At 40.7% G+C, this 22,776-nt stretch overlaps 1 protein-coding gene across 5 annotated transcripts in view; it reads right to left on the bottom strand.

Moving 5' to 3' along the window:
* znf423 (zinc finger protein 423) overlaps nucleotides 1-22,776 on the bottom strand; it is a 174,788-nt gene that overhangs the window by 129,032 nt on the left and 22,980 nt on the right. For 3 of the 5 annotated variants that reach the window (XM_067390291.1, XM_067390293.1, XM_067390295.1), the window contains exon 2: nucleotides 12,930-12,989. The exons of 1 other annotated variant lie outside the window; for it this stretch is intronic. In XM_067390291.1, coding sequence (XP_067246392.1) covers nucleotides 12,930-12,989 — 60 coding nt within the window. The remainder of the gene's footprint in view (nucleotides 1-12,929; nucleotides 12,990-22,776) is intronic. One more of the 5 variants, XM_067390292.1, reaches the window with a different exon arrangement.

Below are 22,776 nucleotides of genomic sequence, written 5' to 3'. Positions count from 1 at the left end.
TTCGAATCAGTGGTTCGGAGCTCGATCAAACTGACAAAATCATGCTCTCCCAGTGGTGAACCACTGAAATTTCAAAACATTTATGACATAACGAAGCCTCGTTTACTGAAATCACATGACTTTGGCAGTTTTAAATATGTCTTTAGTAGCTTTCTGGGCATCTTAATTTGTGTTCCGAAGATGAATGAAGGTCTTACGGGTGTGGAACAACATGAGGGTGAGTAATTAATGACAGAATTTTCATTTTTGGGTGAACTAACCCTTCAAGGTTTCAAAAAGAGCCAAAAAAGGACACAAAAGAACCATACAAGTATCATAAACATGGCTCGCAGGACTCAAACAAGTTTATAGAAGCCATTCAATATTTTTGCGCAACAAACAGAAAAAAACCTTTTTATTCTCATATAATTTTTTCTTTCAGTCCAATTCATGAACTAATCATTCAGACTAGTTTTGAGAACAATCAAATGATTCACTGAAAAAATTACAACCGCACTGAAAATTACAAATTACAAAAGTACAAATTTCTCATTTTGTATTCCCCAGAAGAAAAAAAGCTTTCAGACAACATATAAGGGAGAGTAAATGACTTTTTCATTTTGGGTATGCTCTCAGTTTAACGCACCCATGTAGGAAAAACCTGCAGAAGAGACTTAAGGTCAAGGCAAACAGGCTTAGTGGAATTATTCTAAAGCGGTGCGTTTTAAACACAGACTGTGGCACAATGAAATCAGGGCTGTTGAGAATAGAGTCCAAAGAGACTAATGTTTTAAAGAAAACAATTGAAAAGAACCAGTTCTTTTTATGCTCTCGCATATAATTTTAACTCTGCTCTGTACGCTTCTAACATATATCTCAAGAACGCGCCACTCCTGACCGAGACCGTGTGGCTATTTGTGTTTCATTACTGTAATAGCTGTCAAGCTAGCAAGCCTGTGGTAACTGTGCTGCTATTTGTGTTTTTAATGTAGTAGAAACGTGTTAGTGACATAATGTGGTGTTTAATATTTTTATAATGTTGTGCCTCAGGTAGGCTGTACTGGTTTAAATGAGTATGAGGGGCAATTTTGTCCCTTCAGTGTCCTTTTGCAACACTACAGGTAGAGGACAGACACACACAGTGGCGAACCTCACAACAGGGCCTAGACTCCCTCTACTGTGAGAGGGCTAGGTGAGAAACAAGCCAAAGAGATACAACACTTCTGCTTGTGTGTGTGTGTGTGTGTGTTTGTGTGTGTGTGTGTGTTCGGTGAGGGTTAGTGGACAACGGTGTTGCGGACTTGATTGAAAGCTCCATTTATCAGAGTAGACCTTGGTATGTTGATGACAAAGACTTCATCAAACACACAAGTGCTCTTTTGAGACTTCTCAGGTTGCAAGCTCTTTCCACCACACCTTTTTGTTCATGTATGTGGGAGAGTATTTTCTCAGTAGTTTAAGTTAGGGTACATGCTGCTGTCCTGTTTGATGTGTGCAAGAGCAATGTGTTAATGAGTGTTTGGGGGTCCCCAGCAGGGGATGTGCCCAGAGCCCAACTCTCTCTCTAACAGCCAGATGTAGCTCCTGTCCCTCACACTGCAGGCCATTATCTCTGAGAGACAGCCTGTCCCAGCACCAAAAACTCACACATATACCTACCATACACTTACAAAACAGATGCAAACAACGTAAATATACACTACACAAGGGTATTATAAACGTACACTCAACACACACACACACACACACACAAATTCACTCTTAATTGATGCAAAAAATATATATATATATATATTTTCTCAAAAAAAAAAATTTGTACCTAAAAATAAAAAAAAGCAAACAACATACACTCTAAAAAAAATTAGTGTAACCCAAGTTGGGTTAAAAATGGACAAACCCAGTGACTAGGTTGTCTTAACCCAGCGAATCGGTTAAATGTTTGCCCAAATACTTGGTAGTTTTATTTAACTCAACTATTGTTTAAAAATGCCTGTATTGTTCGCTTAAAATGACCCCAAAATTTAATGAATAATAATTACACAAATATTTTTTAAATTGCTTATTAATAAATATTCACATTTTAATTATTACTGTTGCCTCTGTCTGATTTTTAATTTCCTACCTATTTTGGGTTCATTTAAAGCCAGCCATATAGTAATTTTTAAACAATAGTTGAGCTAAATAAAACTGCCCAGAATGTTTTACCCAACAAATGTTTAGCGAACATTTAACCCAACCGCTGGGTTAAAACAGCCCAATCACTGGGTTTGTCCATTTTCAACCCAGCTTGGGTTGTTTTAACCCAGAATTTTTTAGTGTTCATTGTTAAAAATAAAATACATTTTTACTTGCATCATTAAAAAATAAAAAATAAACAACAAATGTTATGTATAATGTTATGCAATATATATATATGTGTGTGTGTGTATATAAATATTTCAGAAATGTCTCAAGAATTGCTGGCTGAATAAAAACAGCTGTTTCCTCTTAAATTCTTGAGACATTAACCACTTTCATAAACGTAAAGAGGCTTCAAAACAATGTCTCAAAAATAGCTGCAGCATTTTTAACAGAGGATATATTCATATTCATACGTTACAAAGTAATTCAATGGTGCTCAAGAGTTGAAGTCATTAAACACAGTCCCAAGGGTTAGCATCCTTTCTAAAAATGGTAGATTGCATATTCTAATGCAAGAAAAAATATTAATATTCATAAAGCTTGGCCAACTTTTTAAACCACACTTCCAATATTGTCTGACTGAAACTCTGATTTAAGCAGTTTATCATTGTCATTATATATTAATGATTGTTTTTCTTTATGATATTGTATAATATTCATAGCTCTACTAATAGCCCTTTCTTACGCTTTATATTAAATATGGTTGTGTTTGTTTTACATCAAGTTGAGCCTCAGGTCGTGGTGTGTGCGTGCGTGTGTGAGTGTGAGTGTGAGTGTGAGAGAGAGAGAGAGAGAGAGAGAGAGATAGCAGTGGTGGTTTGGTGTGTGTGTGTGTGGGGGGGGGGGGGTACAATCAACCCCCCCACACACACACACTTTCTCTCTCAGGAAAGACAAACAGCCATGTTTGTGTGGGGTAATTAGATGAGGAGAAGTGAATTAGCAGAATCCACAGAGCAGTCATGTTGCCGAGCACAGCCCCGCCTTACAGGGACCTGCTAATTACCCCTCGTTAGGTTGATATGTCTTTTTTTTTTCTTTTTTTTTAAAGTGTGGTGCAGCTTCCATCATGAGAGTGGGAAATAATTAGCATTGGTGTGATGCTGCCCTTAATGGACACCGCAAGGCATGCTCCACACTGATGAGAGGAACACGGAAATGACAAAGTGACAAAAGATCAAGAAGATGCTTTAGTGCTACTAAGAGCCACAGATCCAACAGCACAACTATGTTGTCTTTATAATCGCCCACAATGCACAATAAATGTTAAATGTAAAATGCCATGAATCTGCTTGACAAGCGCAGTTTGCTTTCCTATATTGAATTTTGGACAAAACATCTGATTTGAAAAAATGAGTGAGTACAGAATCTTTTTTTATTTGCATCCTGAAAGCCTAAATTTTAAGTGCATATATCAAGTAAAAGTTAAGTTTGTCAACTTTTAGGACTGCAAAAATAATAGAAATCAAAGATAACAGACATGGACTAAAAGCCACAAATGTCAAATTTTGATTTCATATACTCTTTAAATAATGCAATAAAAAGCTTTCCATTTTGCATTGTGGGTTTTGCTCACCAAGATGGCAAGTCGTCAACTCAGCTAAAACGTTTCGAGACCTTAGCTAGGGAACTCTCTTTACGACCAGAACCCTTAAAACTCCATTTCCCTTTCCGCCACTGTGTCTGCTCTTAGTTATGCTGTACTGTGTGTGCGTTTAAGTGCAATTGAAATGTATGTTTTTATTATTTCAAAGTACTAAAAGGGGAAATCTACATGGAGGTCATACTCGTGTGTCAACCGATAGAGAAAAGAAAGCAGGAGACAGAAATAGAGATCAGAAGAGAAGTTGTGTGTGTTGTACAACTAACATGAGGTGAGAGTAAGCTTGGTTTGGGGAAACTATACACACACACACACACACACACACACACACAAGAAGACAACTTAACCCCAACAAAAGAACAAGCTACACTGTGCTACACTGGAAAAATAGCAGCTCCAACTTCAACAAAACTTTTTTCCTATGAAAACATTAAAGCACAAGGCTGTCTTTCAACTATACCACAAATACACACACACGGACACACACTCGAACCAGACGTGGCCAAATGTAAACCAGATCAAGGCTGCATTAGTCAGAGAGACCAAGGAATTGTAGTGCTGCTCCAAGCTCGATTAGGTATGTCTGATCTCATCACACGAACACAGCCTACCTGTCGAAATCCATCGCTCATCCTGTCCCTGAAAACTGGCACAGACGCGCTCCCTGATAGAAAACATTAATGATGTTGGACCACGTCAAGACATAACAGAGAGGTGATTCAGGTTTAATATGGACTCCATGGCACCAGCACCTTCAAACAAATCCTACGAACTAAACTAAAATGGAATAAAATTATACATATTTATATTAATTATTATTATATTATTATTAATCTGCCCGTTTTTGACAATTTGAGATAATTCGCAATGGCCACCAATCGTGCCATCTTGTCTAATAAACAAGTAATAGTTCTTCCTTCTATTAATTTAAAATACCTACAGCCTTGTCAATGGATAATAAACTTTTTCTGTTTTCAATGCAAATTTTAATGAATTTTTGTCAGAGTTTTTTTTTGTCATTAAATGTATGTGTCAGAAACATAATGGTCATCCTGCTCTCCATAAACTGTCATCATGCATTAAATAACCCATGTTGGTTGACCACTAGCTCTAAGGCCACATGTATGGTACATCTACATCCGCATTGTGCGTATTCCGGTTTGGAGTTGGGACAAGGGCCCCTGATGGCCCAGCACTTGAGCAGGTGCAGTGCGTGCACGTGGTCTCTCGGGGGAGCACAGGGCCTAACGCGGTAAACACGGGACCTATTTAAAGCAAGTAGACCTCTCTCTCTGGCTCTGCTGGCCTCCGCTAGCTGTGTTTCCACAATACCGCATGGCCTCTCGGGACCCCGGCTTGCCAGCCACGCTGTACCAGTCTCCCCTCCTCCAGAGACCCAGCACCCAACGCTCGTGCACCCAGAGAAGAAAGAGTGGGAGATGATGAAAGAGCGCGTCATGGAAGGATGGGAATTAAATCACACAGAACACAAACAGCAATACAGCTGCTCACCGATGCCATCACCTGTTCCAGCCCATGGTTCTGCGAGCTGACACGTGAACGTGCGAGCGACGCGTACACACGTCGACGCGCAAATATACACACACGGCAACATGCTAATGCATACACACACAGAGACGCACACCTCCTCTTCACACATTAAAACTGTTTTCCTGTCGCTGCCTTGGGGAAATTAAAAATATATTATGGACCTCCAGAGGTTCATGCAAGGAGATGAAGAAAAATAGAGAGGGACACAAATGAGAGAGCGAGACAGACAGCGAGACACGAACGGAGGGAGAGGAAGACACACAAAAGCACTTGAGGGATAGAGAGATGGATCTCTTGGTTGTGTCCTCTTTTCTAAACTGCCCACTGCATCATAGAGAAAGAGGGCCATTTTGGGGCTGCGATGTAGCCGACGGTCATCATCGCTCCTGTCCTGCTCCCACCCTCCCTCTCATCCCTCGTTCCCAGTCACCAAACAGAGAATGCATGCCTGAATCCAGCTCAGGTTAGATTCCAGAGGGGATGGAGCATATGAAGGGGCCAGGAGACTGACTGATTTTTCACTCTCTGTCATCTAACAGATCTTGCCAGTCCTCTGGCTCTCTACAGTTGCCTCAGTAAAGCCCAACAACAACAAAAAAATGGGACATTTTGGGCCATATTGAACTATCGCTTGCCCAATCAGGCCAATGCTGTGTAGTGATTTAAACATGTCACCAAGGTAATAATACCTGGCTGGTTTTAGCAAATCTGACTTGTGAAAGTCTTGAAAGCATCAAAGAAATCAGTAAAACAGTGGTTCTCCTGTGGACCCACCACTCTGCAATTTTTCTTATGCCTTCTTTTTGTAACAGACCTGATTCAGATCATCAGCCCATTAGGAAACAGCTCCATGAACTGAACTGAGTGTGTCAAATATGGGAGACATAAAAAATGTGCAGAGCAGTGGGTCCCCTTGACCAGAGTTTTGCAGCTTATACTATAATTTTCTACAGATATGGCAAAGAGGAAATCAATATTTTTATGGAGTCACATTGTTTGTAAAATTTCATTATGACTGTTGAATCGGGGAGTAATGGCACATGTATTCGTCCCGACTGAACGGTACGGACGTCAAGGTTCGGTGCATGCAGTTAGACAACGAATACAGTCAGTCATAGGCGATCTATACTCCAATCCAGAAGGGGGCGCGTGTGGTAATGCAATACTGTTTGCTACCAGTAAAAATCGCAGGAGAAGCAGCAGCAATGTTATGTTTACATGTAATCTCTCAACCAGTGTTTCAACTGCAGAAAGATATCAATAAACAGCTTGAGAATAATATCTCACGTAGCATTACATTTACCTTAGGCATTTAGTGTTGACAGCATGTTAGTTCGCTAGATAAATGAACTCTAGTGAGGAGCATTTCATATATGCACTATATTAGCCTATCCATTATATTTAACTTGTTAGTAATGTCTTGATTATTTAATGTATGTTTAAGTAAATTGAATGAAAACAAGTTATGACAGTAACTGTGTAAATTATTATATTTTAAAAATGAATGGGAGTAGAAAATTAACTTTATGATTAGATTTAGAAGTTAATGCAAAACCTGCCTTTTTTTTTGTGAGTGTTGATATCTAAAAATAAATAGCAACTGAATTTAATAATTTGGGCTATGTTGTTAATTGTAACTTTTAATATAGTAATGTGCAAGTAAGGGCTCCTTATATAGTTTACAGCATTAGCTAAGATTTTTTTTTTTATCCTTAGGAACACAGAGGCACATTTGGGCACATTTTGTGTTTAGTTTTCTCCCCCTGCTATACCGAACAGCAACTTCAAAACCGAGGTACATACTGTACCGAACCGTCATGTTTGTGTACTGTTACACTACTACTGTTGAATGCATGAATGAATGAAGTTTGGCTGCATTTATCTGACAAAAAAAAAAAAAAGTAAAAACAGTAATATTGTTCAATATTACTATAGTTTAAAAATAAATGTTTTCCATTTGGAATTTCTATTCCATTTTTTCCCATTATATTATTATATCAGGGTCAGGTAAACATAAAACCAGCCAATTATACAGGCCTTCCTTAATACTGATGAGTCGACTAGTCATTCAGGCAGTCATTCTTAAGATACAGCCTTAAAATAGGTCATTATGTCCCAAAAAGTTACAATGTAATTTTAAATATTTTTTTCTAAGGCATATGAAATTTGTTTCTAAAAATTACTTTGCGGTGAGAGCCATGAGGGAACGGCGCGAGGCCGGTGACGCGAGAGATAATGAGCTCCACCTGTGAGGCGCATCGGCCTTGAGTCTCTCACGGAGGAGCTCCGCAAGCATAAAAGGAGGAGCGACGACAGAGAAGGACGAGAGAGGACAGGCCTGGATATTATTTTATGTTTTAGTATGTTTGTGTGGCCGGCAGACATCCGCGAGGGTCTGCCGGCATTACTTTCGTTTTGTATATTTATTTTGAATTAAAGTTATGTTTAACGTTTGCCGGTTACCGCCTCCTTCTTCCTTATCTACGAACTTTGTTACTTTGTTGGTGCCGAAATACGGGAGGAAGGAGGGACATGCTGTCGAACAGCCCTCACTGCTGAGGGGGATCGCGGTGCTGCGGAGGTCGGGCAGCGCAGGAGTGAAGTCCGCGAGAGGCTGCCCGTGGCGGTGGTGCTGGAGCCTAGCGACAGGTGGGACGGAGAGCTCAATGCTGTGCTCCTGGGATGAGGTGGGGTGGCTGCTGTCCAGGAGGGAGTGGAGGAGTCGCCGCCGTTCGCCATGGGCCGGAGCCTGCTACCGTCCGCCATGAAGGGGAGGAGCAGGGGACGGCGGACTCGCTGCCGGCTGCCCTCAGCCGGAGGAGCCATCACTGGCTGCCAGGGGGCAGACAAGGATCGGGCCTTCCACCGTGTGTCCAGTACCATCGCATGGCACCACAAGGAAGAGCCTCTTGGCTGGCTGAGGACCGAGGGGCAGTGTGTCTGGGAACCGGACCAAGAATTTTTTTCTCTCTTTTTCCTCTTTTCCCTCTCTCGTTCTGTTGCTTCCTGCGCTTCCATCTCCTTTCTCTCGTCTCGTCTGTCCTTACCCCCAGGTGCTGCGGCCGCCGAGACAGTTAGAGCGCAGTCTCGGGAGTACCCCCTGGCCTGCGAGGGGCAATGGGGATATGTGGCGAGCAGGGCAGGCGAGAGCCGCGAGAGAACGGCACGAGGCCGGTGACACGAGAGATAATGAGCTCCACCTGTGAGGCACACCAGCCTTGAGTCTCTCACGGAGGAGCTCCGGAAGCATAAAAGGAGGAGCGATGACAGTGAAGGACGAGAGAGGACCAGGCCTGGATATTATTTTACGTTTTATTATGTTTGTGTGGCCGGCAGACGTCCACAAGGGTCTGCCGGCATTACTTTCATTTTGTATTTGTTTATTTTAAATTAAAGTTATGTTTAACGTTCGCCGGTTCCCGCCTCCTCCTTCCTTATCTAAGAATTTTGTTACAGACTTTAATGTACATTTTTTGCAGGGAGACCAGTCAAAATATTGGCAAGTAAAATCTAAACTTCTGGCCCAACTAAGCCTATAGAAACAGCCCTGCCCTGTACTGTACTGACTGCAGCAAATACCTTTCTTTCTCCCTCTTTCATTCTGGCCTCGACAAAAGTTTAACGTGTGCCGAGTTTGACAGTGTAGGCCATTAAGAGGGTCATAAATAGGCCTGGTTCGGTGCCCCGCTGCCAAATAAAACCAGAACACAACAGCTCCCTTTCTGCCTAAGGAATACACAGGTGACCAAAAAGCTCACATTACGGGTGAGGTCACAATGACTCGCCCAGTGTGGGTGAGACCAAGGGAGAACAGACAGAGCCATCTGATTGGCTGCATTAAGAGGTCCTGCCGACCCACCAATAGCTGAGGGAGGAAATGAATAAAATAATTCAATTCAAGACCATTACAGCCCCTATCGGCCAGCGCACAGGGATATGAGCAGCCTTTTTCCACAATGAATCATAGTCGGGGACACGCACACAAATTGGGTGCTTGTGTGCGTCGGTGTGTGTGTGTGTGTGTGTGTGAGTAATAATGTACTTGATCCCTGCAAATGTGCGTCAGACGATGTCCTATATGTTGACAAAGCAAAGTCTCTAGAGCTATTGTTTCAAAGTGTGTGTGTGTGTGTGTGTGTGTGTGTGTGTGTGTGTATGTGTGTGTGTATGCATCCAAAAGCATCGCTCCGGTTCTTTGACAGGAAGCAGGAAAAACAATGCTCAACTTCACAGCTCTGATGGCACTTATAAAAAACAATTCCCCCCTCCTTGCTCCGTCTTTCGAAAAATGACAAGCGTCTGCATCTGTCTCTATAAACTCTCTCTCTCTCTCTCTCCCTCTTCTTCCTTTCCTTCGACCGACCCCCCCTCCCCACCACACCACCATCTCTTCGAGTCTCCAGTGTCAGACCTGGCTCATTTTCTCTCTTTTCTCCTTTCCTTCTCTTGTTCCCCTCTGGGCCAGGGAGGGACGGGTTGTTTTTCTATCTCAGGGAGCACGGGGTGGAGAGAGAAAGACAGTGAGAGAGAGAGAAAGAGAGAAAGAGATAGAGAGAGAGAGAGAGAGAGAGAGAGAGGGAAACGGGGGGTGTACCTCCGGCCCGCTCCCCCAGCGGGAAAGACCGAAGGGGCCTCAATCAGGTCCTCGGGGGCCCGCGGGTGGGGGGGCGGTGCTCTAACTCTTTCCTTTAACCTCTCCACCCCTTAACTCCAACCCCCCCGCTGCACTCGCTCCAAACTCAGTACACATTTTCCACCAAGGAGAGGGGTGGGGGGGGACGAAGTGAATTTAATACCAGGAAAAGCCTGCCAGTGTCCTTGTCGACATCATCTCCTAGGGAATAAAGGGAAGGAAGGTTTTTTTATCTTTTTAAATAAGAGATGGCGAGCGGCCCCCTGAGCCCCAGCACAGCAGCACAAACAAACACAGGAGAGAGTATGGATAGGGGGAAGGGATTGAGAGAAAGAAGGGAAAAAAAGGGAGACAAAGAGGAAAAAGAAAAGAAGAAAGAGGAGGTGATGCGGAATGCGACCAAGTCCACCCGGAACGGTGGTGGAAAAAAAGGCTGATTAGCACAAGCAAATGGGGTTACAGCACGAGAAATGAAGAAGAGAGGGATGGAGGGAGGAGTCGAGGAGAAGAGGCAGGGCGGAAGAGCGGAGGGTTTTAGTGAGAGCCCTGGGACTCCCCTTCCTGCTGTATCTCACACACGCAGCACTTTGCAGCCACCCAGGACCTCAGTCAGCACCCCTGCAGCACTCCCTCAGGGCCGGTTAGGAGGGGCCCACGTCATCCCCTCGGGCCCCCGGAGGCCTCTCTCTCTTACTCCTTTCACTCTGCTGAGCTCACCAAGATCCAACACGCACATTCACACACTTAGAAATGCACAAACAAAACTAACACACTCTTAATATCTGACTTTAGTGATTTTAATGCTGTAATGAGATTCCAACATAGGCTATATATTATTTTACTTTTGATCGACAGGGATATAAGAGAGATGACAGGAAACAATGGGAAGAAGAGGGAACAGGTCCAGGAAATAGCCCCAAATGCATATCAACAACATTTGCACAAATCCTTGACGCTAGGCTGCAGATCCCACATAGACTAAATTAGTATATTAAAAATAATAATAATAATTATCAAAAGTTATTGGCAAGTTGCATTGATGCTGCAGTCTTAAGGTAAGGTCACATTTACTGTTGCACAGTGAAATTTCCTGGGGAATTCCAGTCATTTCAAAAGTAATCCGCAAGATCAGCAGTCCTCACACAGATTTTGCTCATGTTCAAATAACTCATGCACATTTTCAGTATTGACCAAAAGAAATCTGGTTTAAAAGTGACTTCTGTTTGAGCTGTGCTTCATACATTGCCACACTATTGACAATGAACAGTCGACCTATTTTTGCCCGCAAAATTTCACCAAAATTTCGCTAATGAGCCGGTACGTTATTGATCTTTTTGTGTACAATTCATCCATGCATACCTGCAATTTATTTATTTATTTTTAAAAAGTCATAATTCTCTGTGGTGTTGTTAGTCTCAGCCTCAGACGTCATGCCCACGGACCGCTGGCTGAACGTCTGATGCAAATGGCTTATCTGGAAACACTTCAGGAGTTTTGAAGTCGCCATCTGGTTGGGTGAATTCTACAGGATGTCAGGGAGACGTGTGTCACATTCTTTAACGGTCCGCATGGAAACAAATGCTGTGACGCCAAACCATCTCGTGGAAGAAGAAAGCCGCCGTGTTTACAACTGTGACGTACAAGCGCTTACCAGGATCAACTAAAACGCTGGATTTTCAAAAGTATGTGAAGTTCATGGCTCCATTGTTGCAGTAAACTTGCACATTTATTAGATGCACGCCGGTCTGTTATTGTAGGGACATCAACTTTACATTTTCATGTCCCTAAATATGACGCGGAACAAAGCAAACTGTGATTGGCTGCATTACATGTCAGTCAAACGGCCTCTGGGCGGTCCTTGGCCAATGAAAGCTGCGACAGAGTCCAGACATTCTGCTGTCAATCTGAAGGTCTGGCTATGCAAGACTATGGTGTTGTATGCAAGGCTTCTCCTATCATTTACTTTGCTTAAACCTATCCCCTTTCTTACAATCATCCGCAAGGTCGCATTCAGATCTGACTCCATCCAATCAACAACTGATAGGCTGAACCATCCTCTCCCAACATTTTTTTCTTTTTCAATAATCCCTTTCCCTTGAATGTACATCACAATATGGAAGAAAAGATCAGTCACTACTTTCGTTACATCATGACTTTAAAATTAAAATGAAATCACAATAGACTATTTACATTTGAACACACTTTCCTGCTTTTATTGTGATCATTTGTCCTTAACATTATCAAAATAACTTTTTGACTGTCATCATCACCAAGACCTTTTATTTCTCAAACCCCCTCTTGCCACTAACCTGTCATATAGAAACCACTTTTCACAAACCAATTAAAATCTCAAAGGATGAAATCACATCCCGCCTTACATTTTTTTCCGCTGGCTGAATATCAGAAATACAGTGCTGACTTATACAAGCAAGGATTAATTAATACATAATCCATAAAAATGAATAGCTGTGTTTTTATTGGATAACGTCCAGTCAAAAAAATGCAGCTTTGTTGATGGTGCGGTAATGTTTCCACTCTCTGATCCAAATGCGTCTCCTGGTTTGAAAACACTCGAGTGAAAAGGGCTTCTGAGGTAACAGGGTGAAAAGCAAAATATAATATTCAGAAAGATGCATGATCTAAAACAGCGCGCCTGGATTTTGCCGGATAGAAATGTTCCTCTCCAGAGAGGAGGTGTAATCAAACTCGTCAAGTCGTGCGATATTACTTTCGGAGTGCGGCAAAGTGCCTTTACGTTCAGACAGGAAGCACCGCTAAGCTTCCAGTCCAGCATGCACCTGGACGCCAACCTCTTGTGTCTTATAAAAAACTCTCCCTCCTTCCCTCCCTTCCTCCCTCCCTCTGTGCGCAGGGCTGCAGGCCATGTGGAATTGATATTAGAGATTGTGATGCAGCAGGTCGTCTCCGAGGGAGCAGGGGGTTGGATGTATCGTGCAGGACGCCACGCTAGCGAAATCATACCTGTCTGAACAGAGGAGTCCCAACCACTGCCGCACTCCGTAGATTCGGCCTCTTCCACTGCTACCGAAAAAGAGAGAGAGAGCGTATTAGAGTGCTTGTGTAGCCAAATCACACATTTTAGGCACACAAACATTTACGGTATTCTTCTCAGAAGCGTGCCACATAAACGGCGGCCCATCATGAGTCTATGATGCGTTCGATCTGACTGTTGGATACACATCAAAGGGCTTTGTTGTGTGCAAGTGCTCTTTGTTTGTGTATGTGCTAATTTTGGAGGTGCAAAAACAGGTAACAGGAGGCAGTGAGATGAGAGGAGGAATGTGTGATAAAGGTTTTCCTGGGCATAGTCAAGGAAGGAAGCCCCACTGGCACACAAACAGGAAGCAGCAGTGTTCATGACACAATAAGAACTTGGACCACCCCCCACAGCCTCACCACCATAAACACACACACACACACACAAACACACACATTACCGGTCTCTACAAAACTCCTTGTAGCCTGGAAGCACTTTGGCACACAGTCTAGAATGGAAACATACACTGTAACTTTTCAACAACAAACACAGTCTGTAATTTGCCTAACTCCTCCACATTAGATGATAGCGGCATCAGTGCATAAAGGAATATGTCAAATCATTTCTAACCTACACTTAATAGTCCATTCATGCTGAAAAAGTGCTAAGTCTTCACACTCAGCGAACAATGTCCATGAATATAAGGAACAAAAAGCAGGAAAGATAAACATCAATGATGAGGTTCAAAAGAGGCTGAGACACTAATTAAGTTATCAAACTAACCACATGAAGATTTAGAGTGTTAATTAAGCCAAAAGTGAAATGTCTGTCATTATTTACTCACCCTTATATTGATTCAAACCCTTATGACTTCCTTTTTTCTGTGTAACACAAAAGGAGGCATTAGAGCGATTGTTCATGTTGCTCTTTTTTAATTCTATGAAGGTGAATTGGGACTGGAGCAGTCAGGCTTTAAAAAAAAAAAAAAAGCTAAAATAAAATTAATGAAATAAAAAAATAATAATAATTAAAAAAAAATGTTAATGGATGAAAACATTTTTTTTTTATATTCCTCAATTAATATATAGAACATACTGTCGTATGTGTGTGTGTGCGTGTGTGTGTGTTCGGGGGGGGGGAGCAGTCAGCACAGTGTGCATAATAGCATTTGTAAGTTGCTTTCCCTTTCAGTGTCTGCTAAATAAACGTGTAAAATCTTTCATGGAAGAACGAAAGTCATACAAGTTTAGACTATTATCAGGGTGAGTAAATGATGACAAACGTTTAATTTTTGTGTGAGCTTTTTCTTTAAATAGAATTTATCTGAGAAAAGAAACAAAAGTGGGAACAAGAAAGACAGAAAGAGCCAGAGAAAGCACGAGAGAGAGACTGAATCTGCTCTGTGTAAAGGAAATTGTGGTTAGATATGCTCCCACTGGCATTGGGCATCACTGCAGTCTCACTAAACCCACTTCCTCTCAGGAAAAGACTCTCAGAGAAAGAGGGGAAAAATGAGAGACAAAAGAAGAGAAAGAGAGAAAGAGAGAGAGAGAGAGGCACGAACTGCACTATCCCGGACAGCCATACTGCATTCCTTCCACATTATCAGTTCCTTAATTACACACAGATTCTCCTTCTCTCTCAAATATGCACACACCACTGTAGAAAGTGCTGTCTGAGCCACCGTACACTGCTCTCGTCGAGGCTGCTCCCAGCAGGGTGGTCGGTGTGAACTCGACTCCACTACCACCCTCCCTATTCCATATTCTACTCCCAAGCCAAGGCCAACAGGCCCCTGTTTTCCCTCTCAGAGCTGTGGAATATCAGGACCGCAGACACTCCAGCCAGGAGTTCCAGAGCAAAGCCTGCCGTCAAGGCCCGAGGAGCCAAGCCAGGTCAGGATGACTGGCCTGTTACCGGACGCCAAGCACTAGAGCCCAGAAACAACAGAAGGCCTTTGCTAACAGGACACTGAGGTCTTCTCTTCCACTCCTTTCAAAGTCAAGGGATACGTCACACCTCTCTTTCCCTTTCTCTTGTCCTTTGTTTCTAGTCTCGCACATTTTTCCTCTCTGTTACTCAATTTCCCAGTTCTTAAATGACGTTTGGCTGGAATTTTGGATCTGTTTATTCTTGTTCCAGACTTGGAGGCAGTGTTGGCTAGAACTGGAATACAATTCAATTCATAAACAGATTTCAAAAATCAAGTGCTTGGGTCATCCTCAAAATATGGTGACAAACATGTCCCTCAAGTTTTCTGTCATGAAAAAAGTAATCATTGTGTAACCTAAAATAAAAAACTAAAATGTTTGAATCTATATTGTTTTGCACATTAAATAAATAATAATGAAAATATATTATTATTATTATTATTATAGCTATTATTACTATTATTATAGATTTTATTATTACTATTATTATTATTAGCAAGATGCCTGAAAAAAATTTATATCACTTTTATTTATTTATTTATTTATTTATTTATTTATAACTCTTATTTTCCCAGGATAAACATTAGTTCAAGTTCAAGTTTTGCAAACAAAGCAAAATAAAATAATAAAATAATCATATAAATATTTTAAAATATATATTTATTTGTATAATTAATGCAAAAAAAAATTGTGTCTAAAATATAATAGAAATTATGCAAAAAAATGAACTGAACTAAATTCAAAACTGTAAATAAGAAAGTCTAAATTCGTTTCGAGAATGACTTATTTGTAATCACCCATTGAGTATATTAGATTTTAAAAAACACATTATCAGCCTATACTTCCTTTTGTTATGGATTATTTGATTAAATATCAATTACTTATGAGGCAACAGCAAAAAATCGGTTTGCAATTTACAAATTAACATGATCGCAGCCAGGTATCACCTTACCTTGCACATCATTTGTCATCATTCATAATCAGAACCAGGGAGTTTCAACCAGAATGTGATTGCGTTGGGGCCTGTGATGAACAATTGCTTACTGTGGCTCTGATTAGGATGAATCTGCTTCGATATGCTCTCTCACTCCTCTCTGACCATCCCTTCCCTTCATTGTACTGTAGGTTTGTATTTATGTGTACTGTTCTTTCTCTGTTCACAGAATAAGTTTGTCTCGCGGCCTGAGCCACTCCGATGCCGTGCTGTACTGTTTATCAGGGGAGATATCATGCTGCTTTTTCTAGTCAGATCTTGCTCTCTTGTTCTCCACAGTGCAGGGCTGGGCTTCTCTCCCCCTGGCTTTATGGTATGCTCCCGGTAGTCTGTAAGATCCACTATGAGTGCTGCTAGTCATACAGAAAAAACGAACACGCTTACAAACACACACACACAGAAAGCACAGCATCTCTCCAGAAATCCAGCCTACACTGCAGGTGTTAGGTACACTCAAACACCCACACTCACAGAACACCTCAACCTTCCTTAAGAAAAAATAATTAGTGCTGATTACTATTGCTCATACTCATGGTTAGGAATTTATACAGGCCCTTAACCCTAAATATTAAAGGGATAGTGCATCTTTGTGGATGTCTTTCAGAAAAAAAAGACAATATTTTGAAAAACTGTTTTTGTCCATACATTGCAAGTTAGTGGGGTTTCAGATTTGTTTTAGGTCCCTCTGACTATATCTTCACATTATCTTCTTTTGTGTTCCACAGAATAAAGAAAGTCATAAAGGTTTGGAACGACACAAGTAATATGATGAGAGACTTTTTTATTTTTATCTGCAGCTCGCTAACTTAATCAACTTGAAAGATACATCATGAAAGAAACAATGAAAGATACATCAAACTGTGTGGCTTTTTGAAGACAGGTGTTAATGCTGAACAAATTGGGGGAATAAATCTAATTGAGTTTTTGTGATTTAAAAAAAAAAAAAAAAAAACAAGCTGTGCTTGCCTTGTTTGTACAGCTGCAAAATTTGGCCAGAATGTAATGTATATGAATTTGTATGACTATAAAACAATAAAAATACTATTATTAATAATAATAATCATTATTACATTAAAAAATTGCTGTAATACTGTAATATTTCACTGTAAAATAAAAAAAGCTTTTCTGATAAAATTTGTGATTTAACTCCAGGTTTGCTGTGCTACAATTTGGCCAACAATGTTGTATTACATATCATTATGACTATAATAATAATTATAATCATTATTATTAGTAGTAGTAGTAGTAGTGGTAACACTTTACAATAAGGTTTTATTTGTTAACATTTGTTAACTACAATACATTAGTTAACATGAACTAGCAATGAACAATACTTCTACAGCTTTTACTAATCTTAGTTAATGTTAATCTCAACATTTACTAATACATTTATAAGACCAAAAGTTGTATCTGTTAACATTAGTAAATGCACTCTGAACATTTTAATAACTAACATTAAAGGGTTAGTTCACTCAAAAATGAAATTTCTGTCATTAATTACTCACTCTTATGTGATTCCAAACTCGCAAGACCTTCGTTCATATTCGGAACAGAAATTAAGATATTTTTGATGAAATTTGGGAGGTTTTTTATCTCCCAAAGAAAGCAACGAAATTACCGCATTCAAGGTCCAGAGAAGTAGTAAAGACATCATTAAAATTGTCAACGTCATTACAGTGGTTTAACCTTAATGTTATGAAGCGATGAGAATACTTTTTGTGCGCAAAAACAAGTAAGGAATAATTGACGATGGGCCATTGAATTCTTGTAATGCACACCCGAGGTGGTAATGTAGCCACGACACGAAGCAGAATTTAGCGGAATCTATTGCTTACTCATCTCATCCCATGCTTCCGTTGTTAATTACAAAATGTCATTTCAGAACTAGTAAAGAAGGCTTGAGCCTTGATAGCAGAGTAAAACCGCTGATACAGTTATTAATGCACTAGAGAGAGCATATGTGAATTAGCCTACCTAAGTGTCTGTGCCTCTCTCACGGCAGCGCTGTCTCTACTAATAGCGAAGCGAAACTATAAGTTTATCTACCTCAAGAATCCCACATTTATTACCTCGCTGGTGAGTCATTTTACTGATTAATTCATCAGAGCGGCGCTGACAAAAAGTTTCTGTGTGAGTGTGTGTCCAGTACTTGTGTATGTTTGAAATAGAGCGAGCGCGAGAGAGTATGCGTATTCAGGACACAATAAAACGTATTTTGTGGCAAAAACCATGACACTAATTTGACATTTTCATCCTATAGTTTACTATATTTATTTGCTCGGTCAGTGTGAGTTTTATTACTTTTGCTGTTTCTTTTGAAGTGATATGGAACTGTAATGCAATTAGAACTACTTTAGCCGTGTGTTTCCCTGAAAATAATTGAACACCTTAGAACGCTGATCAACCAATCAGATTTGAGCATTCAACAGCCCCGCAGTAGTATAAATAATGACTTCATTCAACAATTTCTTCTCTACCCTGTCAGTCTCCTATGCAGCTGACGCACTGCAGCACTTCCTGGTTCTACGTCAGAACGCCTGCTCAGTATTGGCCGACGTTGTTCACATGAGCACCATGACGCATACATGTGATGCTGACGCAGCAGCCGGCCAATACTGAGCTGGCGTTCTGACATAGAACATGGAAGCTCTGCAATCTGTCTTCAACGTAAACAGCGTAGGAGAATGACAGGGTAGAGAGGAAATTGTTGAATAAATTATTTTTTTGTTTTTGTGCACAAAAAGTATACTCGTCGCTTCATAACATTAAGGTTGAACCACTGTAGTCACGCTGACTATTTTAATGATGCCTTCACTACTTTTCTAGACCTTGAACATGGTAATCTTGCTTAAATTGTGTTCTGAAGATGAATGAAGGTCTTACAAGTTTGGAACAACATGAGGGTGAGTAATTAATGACAGAAATTTCATTTTTGTGTGAACTAACCCTTTAACAAAGGTTAATAAATGCTGTAAAAATAGTTTGTTCATTGTTAGTTCATGTTAGTATTAATGTTAACAAATGAGATCTTATTTATTATTATTTTGTATCATTATTATTATTATTATTGTTAATAAGTATTTACTTTAATATTTACTCACCTATTTACTACTTTAACGAAAGGATCTGACTTTTAAAGCTATTGGGGGGGGGGGGGGGGGGGGGTGGGGCATTAACTTAGTTTGAAGAAGGTACCCATGTTATACCTAGAGACCTGAATATCAGAGACATCAAGGTGAGCTCTTTTAACTTGTGGCTACGCACCACCCCAGCAATCATCCAGAACACCCTATCTAGGTGCAATACCAGAATTCCTAGTACTGAAAGCGAAGCATCACCTAAATTTCAGTCGCACCACGGTGAACACTTAAGACTGCTGGACCAGATGAGGGACGTCACATTCCTGAAGACACGTCTTCCCAACGGAGGAGGGAAAAACGCTAAATTACTCCCAATCAGAGCGCCACTCATCCCCCATTTCCCGCTTCATTAGAGGAAGGATATTGGAGTGTAGTCAGGCAGAGAGAAAGAGCGCGGGAGTGCGGAGGAGGAAGAGGGTTACGGTAGACAAATGCCCTACGTCTTCTCAAACACACACACACACAGAGACAGCTCCTTTCAGCCCCAGGCTTCAGCACAACAGCACCACACACAGTTGAGCCCCGATCCCTGTCTAAAAACAAAGCTGCCGGCGGCACTGGCAGACCTCTGCCTCCTACACACTACTGCACTGCACTGGGCTCGAGCCAAGTAAGACATACTAACTTGCTCTCTGTCTCACACACACAGAGAGAGAAAGAGCTACAACTCCAGACCCACTGTGAAGTCAATGGTCAGAAATATCACTGAATGAGCAGATATATGAAAGTGATTGCAGATGCTACAGAATATAAATTATCACTGTTATAAAAACCCAAACACATTAAGGTGTGGTTAGCGTTCATCTACAGGGATGGGCCGTACAGCTGCGGACCACTGGACTACAGATGGCCCTCAGTACACACTTTCAGTCCTGAGTGACTCAAACTCTCCAACCCTCCTAAAAAACAAGAATTAAACATAAAACCCAAGAGGATATTAAGACCTCACACCAGGATCCGCACAGCCAAACACAACCCCGCATGGAAAGAAACAAAAGAAGAGGGCGATTGGGAGAAGGAGGAAAAAAAAGTCATTAGAAGGAGTTTTAAAAGCAGCATTCTATTAAAAGCCTCTTCCTGCTCTCCCTCATTAGCTGAGCATATTTATTTCTGTGTATCTTGTCTTCATCCCCTGGCGCACCGTGTGCGAAAAGCGCTGCTGTTGTGAACTGCGACGCGGCGGGGGGGCTTCAGCCATAGGAAGTGTGAGATGTGGGAGAATGTGAGTTATAACGGGCATGTCATGTGATTGAAAAATGGTCCACTATCCACCAATCACCAGCTTCCAAAGACATAAATTAGTGAATACTTCTACTAGTGCAAAATTTTGGCAAAATTAGCAGGGATGATTATTTTTAAAGATTACTGATAAATTGTGAGATTAAAATTCTAAACTATTTTGTCAAAATAAATAATGTTCAGTATAAAACATGGATAATAATTTTGAGATTTGGTAAAGATTACATTTAACAGTGTTTTTAAAGAATAACTTTAAATGAACATTAGACGACGGCAAAGGTAATCTAAAAATAAAAATAGAGGAAATGAGCCTGCACAATTAAATACCCAATATCAAACAATAAACTAAAAACTCTCTAATATCACCACTAATAGCATCCCTAAAAAATGTGTTAATTTTGACTTAAATTTTAAATGTATATATGACTTACTTGCTAAAATTAAAATGTATGCTACACTACCGTTCAAAAGTTTGGGGTCAGTAAGTTGTTATGCTCACCAAGGCAGTTATTGAATATATATATAATATTGAATATATTTTAAAATGTTATTTTTTCCTGTGATGCAAAGCTGAATTTTCAGCATCATTACTCCAGTCTTCAGTGTCACGTGATCCTTCAGAAATCATTCTAATATGCTGATTTGCAGCTCAAGAAGCATTTCTTATTATCAAAGTTGAAAACAATTGTGCTCCTTAATAATTTTCTGGAAACCACAGTACATTTTATTTTTATTTTTTTATTTTTTTTTTGGTGAATACAAAGTTCATTACATTTTTTTAATATAAATCTTTTGTAACATTATAAATGTCTTTACTGTCACTTTTGATCAACTGAATGCATCCTTGCTGAATAAAAGTATTTTATTATTTTATTATTATTAAGTATTAAAAAAATAACAATAATCTTTTGAACAGTAGTATTATACTGACAATATCGGTCTACCACTACGAACTAGTGCATAACTCATCCGTGTTGTGCACTAGAGAAAGGAAAGCTCCACATTGCAGGCACTGACACTGCTTCCTTCCTCCAGAACAGCTCCTGCTTGTAAAAGCTTTATACAGTGGGGTGCACGTTCTAATGATAACAGCACGTTTTAAATGTTACCTTGGATACTCAGTTTCCTTAACATGCTCGCTGCACAGGAGCTTGATGGAGAAGTAGAGATTGATTCTGTGCCTCCATTTCAAGATCCAAAATGGACACTGCTGACCAGAGCATTTGCATGCTTTTACAAATTGTGACCTCTCATGTCTGTAAAGCCCAAAGAATACTTCACATTTTACATGTACGCTAGGGTCCGCGTAGTGCGCGTGAGGCAAATTTCGTGATCAGAAGAGCCAGATTTTTGTAACTGTGCGTACTTGTCGCACATATGCATTTAATTTCTTTTGCAGTAATTAGTTTATCCACAAGGTGGCAACCGTGTCCTGGGGGTGTCGATTCACAAGGTAGTCAAAGAAAACCTGCATAAACAGAACAGACCGGAACACATGCAAGCTACAGGGACAATGGAGGCCTATACAGACGAGAGATTGTACGAAGAGGTTAGAAATGTGTACAACTTTAAAGGGATACTCCACCGTTTTTTCATATTAAACTATGTTATTCCCTTAACTAAGACGAGTTGATACATACCTCTCTCGTCTCAGTGCCTGCACTAAATCCCTCTGTCTCGCGGCAAAACTTTATTAGCACTTAGCTTAGCCCAGTTCATTCAATAGGGGCCAAGCAGAGAAGCTACCAAACACCTCCACGTTTTCCCTATTTAAATACAGTTACTCGAGTAGTGTAACTCGACCTAGGGCGGTGACACAAAACAAAACGTTGCGCTTTTCTAAGCGTGTAAAATGGATAACTATATTGTATGGCGGCCCCGCCATACAAGGGAGGGAGCGGGGGCCGGTGAGAGGACTTTTCAAGAGTGAAGATATTACTGCGCCAAGTCAAAGTGCCACTTGCTATGGTATTCCGCCATAAAATATAGTTATCCATTTTACACGCTTAGAAAAGCGCAACGTTTTGTTTTGTGTCACCGTCCTAGGTCGAGTTACACTACTCGAGTAACTGTATTTAAACAGGGAAAACGTGGAGGTGTTTGGTAGCTTCTCTGCTTGGCCCCTATTGAATGAACTGGGCTAAGCTAAGTGCTAACAAAGTTTTGCCGCGAGACAGAGGGATTTAGTGCACGCACTGAGACGAGAGAGGTATGTATCAACTCGTCTTAGTTAAGGGAATAACATAGTTTAATATGAAAAAACGGTGGAGTATCCCTTTAACATTAAAGAATACAAAAATGTTTACATGGGTTGTAACTTGTGGTGAGAGAATGCTCAAAACTGCGCCGGTATTGAACGCCTGTGTATGCATACGAATCAAATTAAGCATACTTCGCAAGGTTGTGCGTTCGACTGTGCGCGTACACTAGCGTACGTGTAAAAAAACGAAGTATACCCAGGGCTTAGCTGTACAAAAAAACAGTACCTTATCATTCTGAGCAGATTTCAGAAAACTGGTGACATTTT

Source organism: Chanodichthys erythropterus, chromosome 7 (assembly GCF_024489055.1).
Source record: "Chanodichthys erythropterus isolate Z2021 chromosome 7, ASM2448905v1, whole genome shotgun sequence".
In the NCBI taxonomy this organism is placed as follows: domain Eukaryota; kingdom Metazoa; phylum Chordata; class Actinopteri; order Cypriniformes; family Xenocyprididae; genus Chanodichthys; species Chanodichthys erythropterus.
This window is presented reverse-complemented; position numbering and strand designations above follow the sequence as displayed.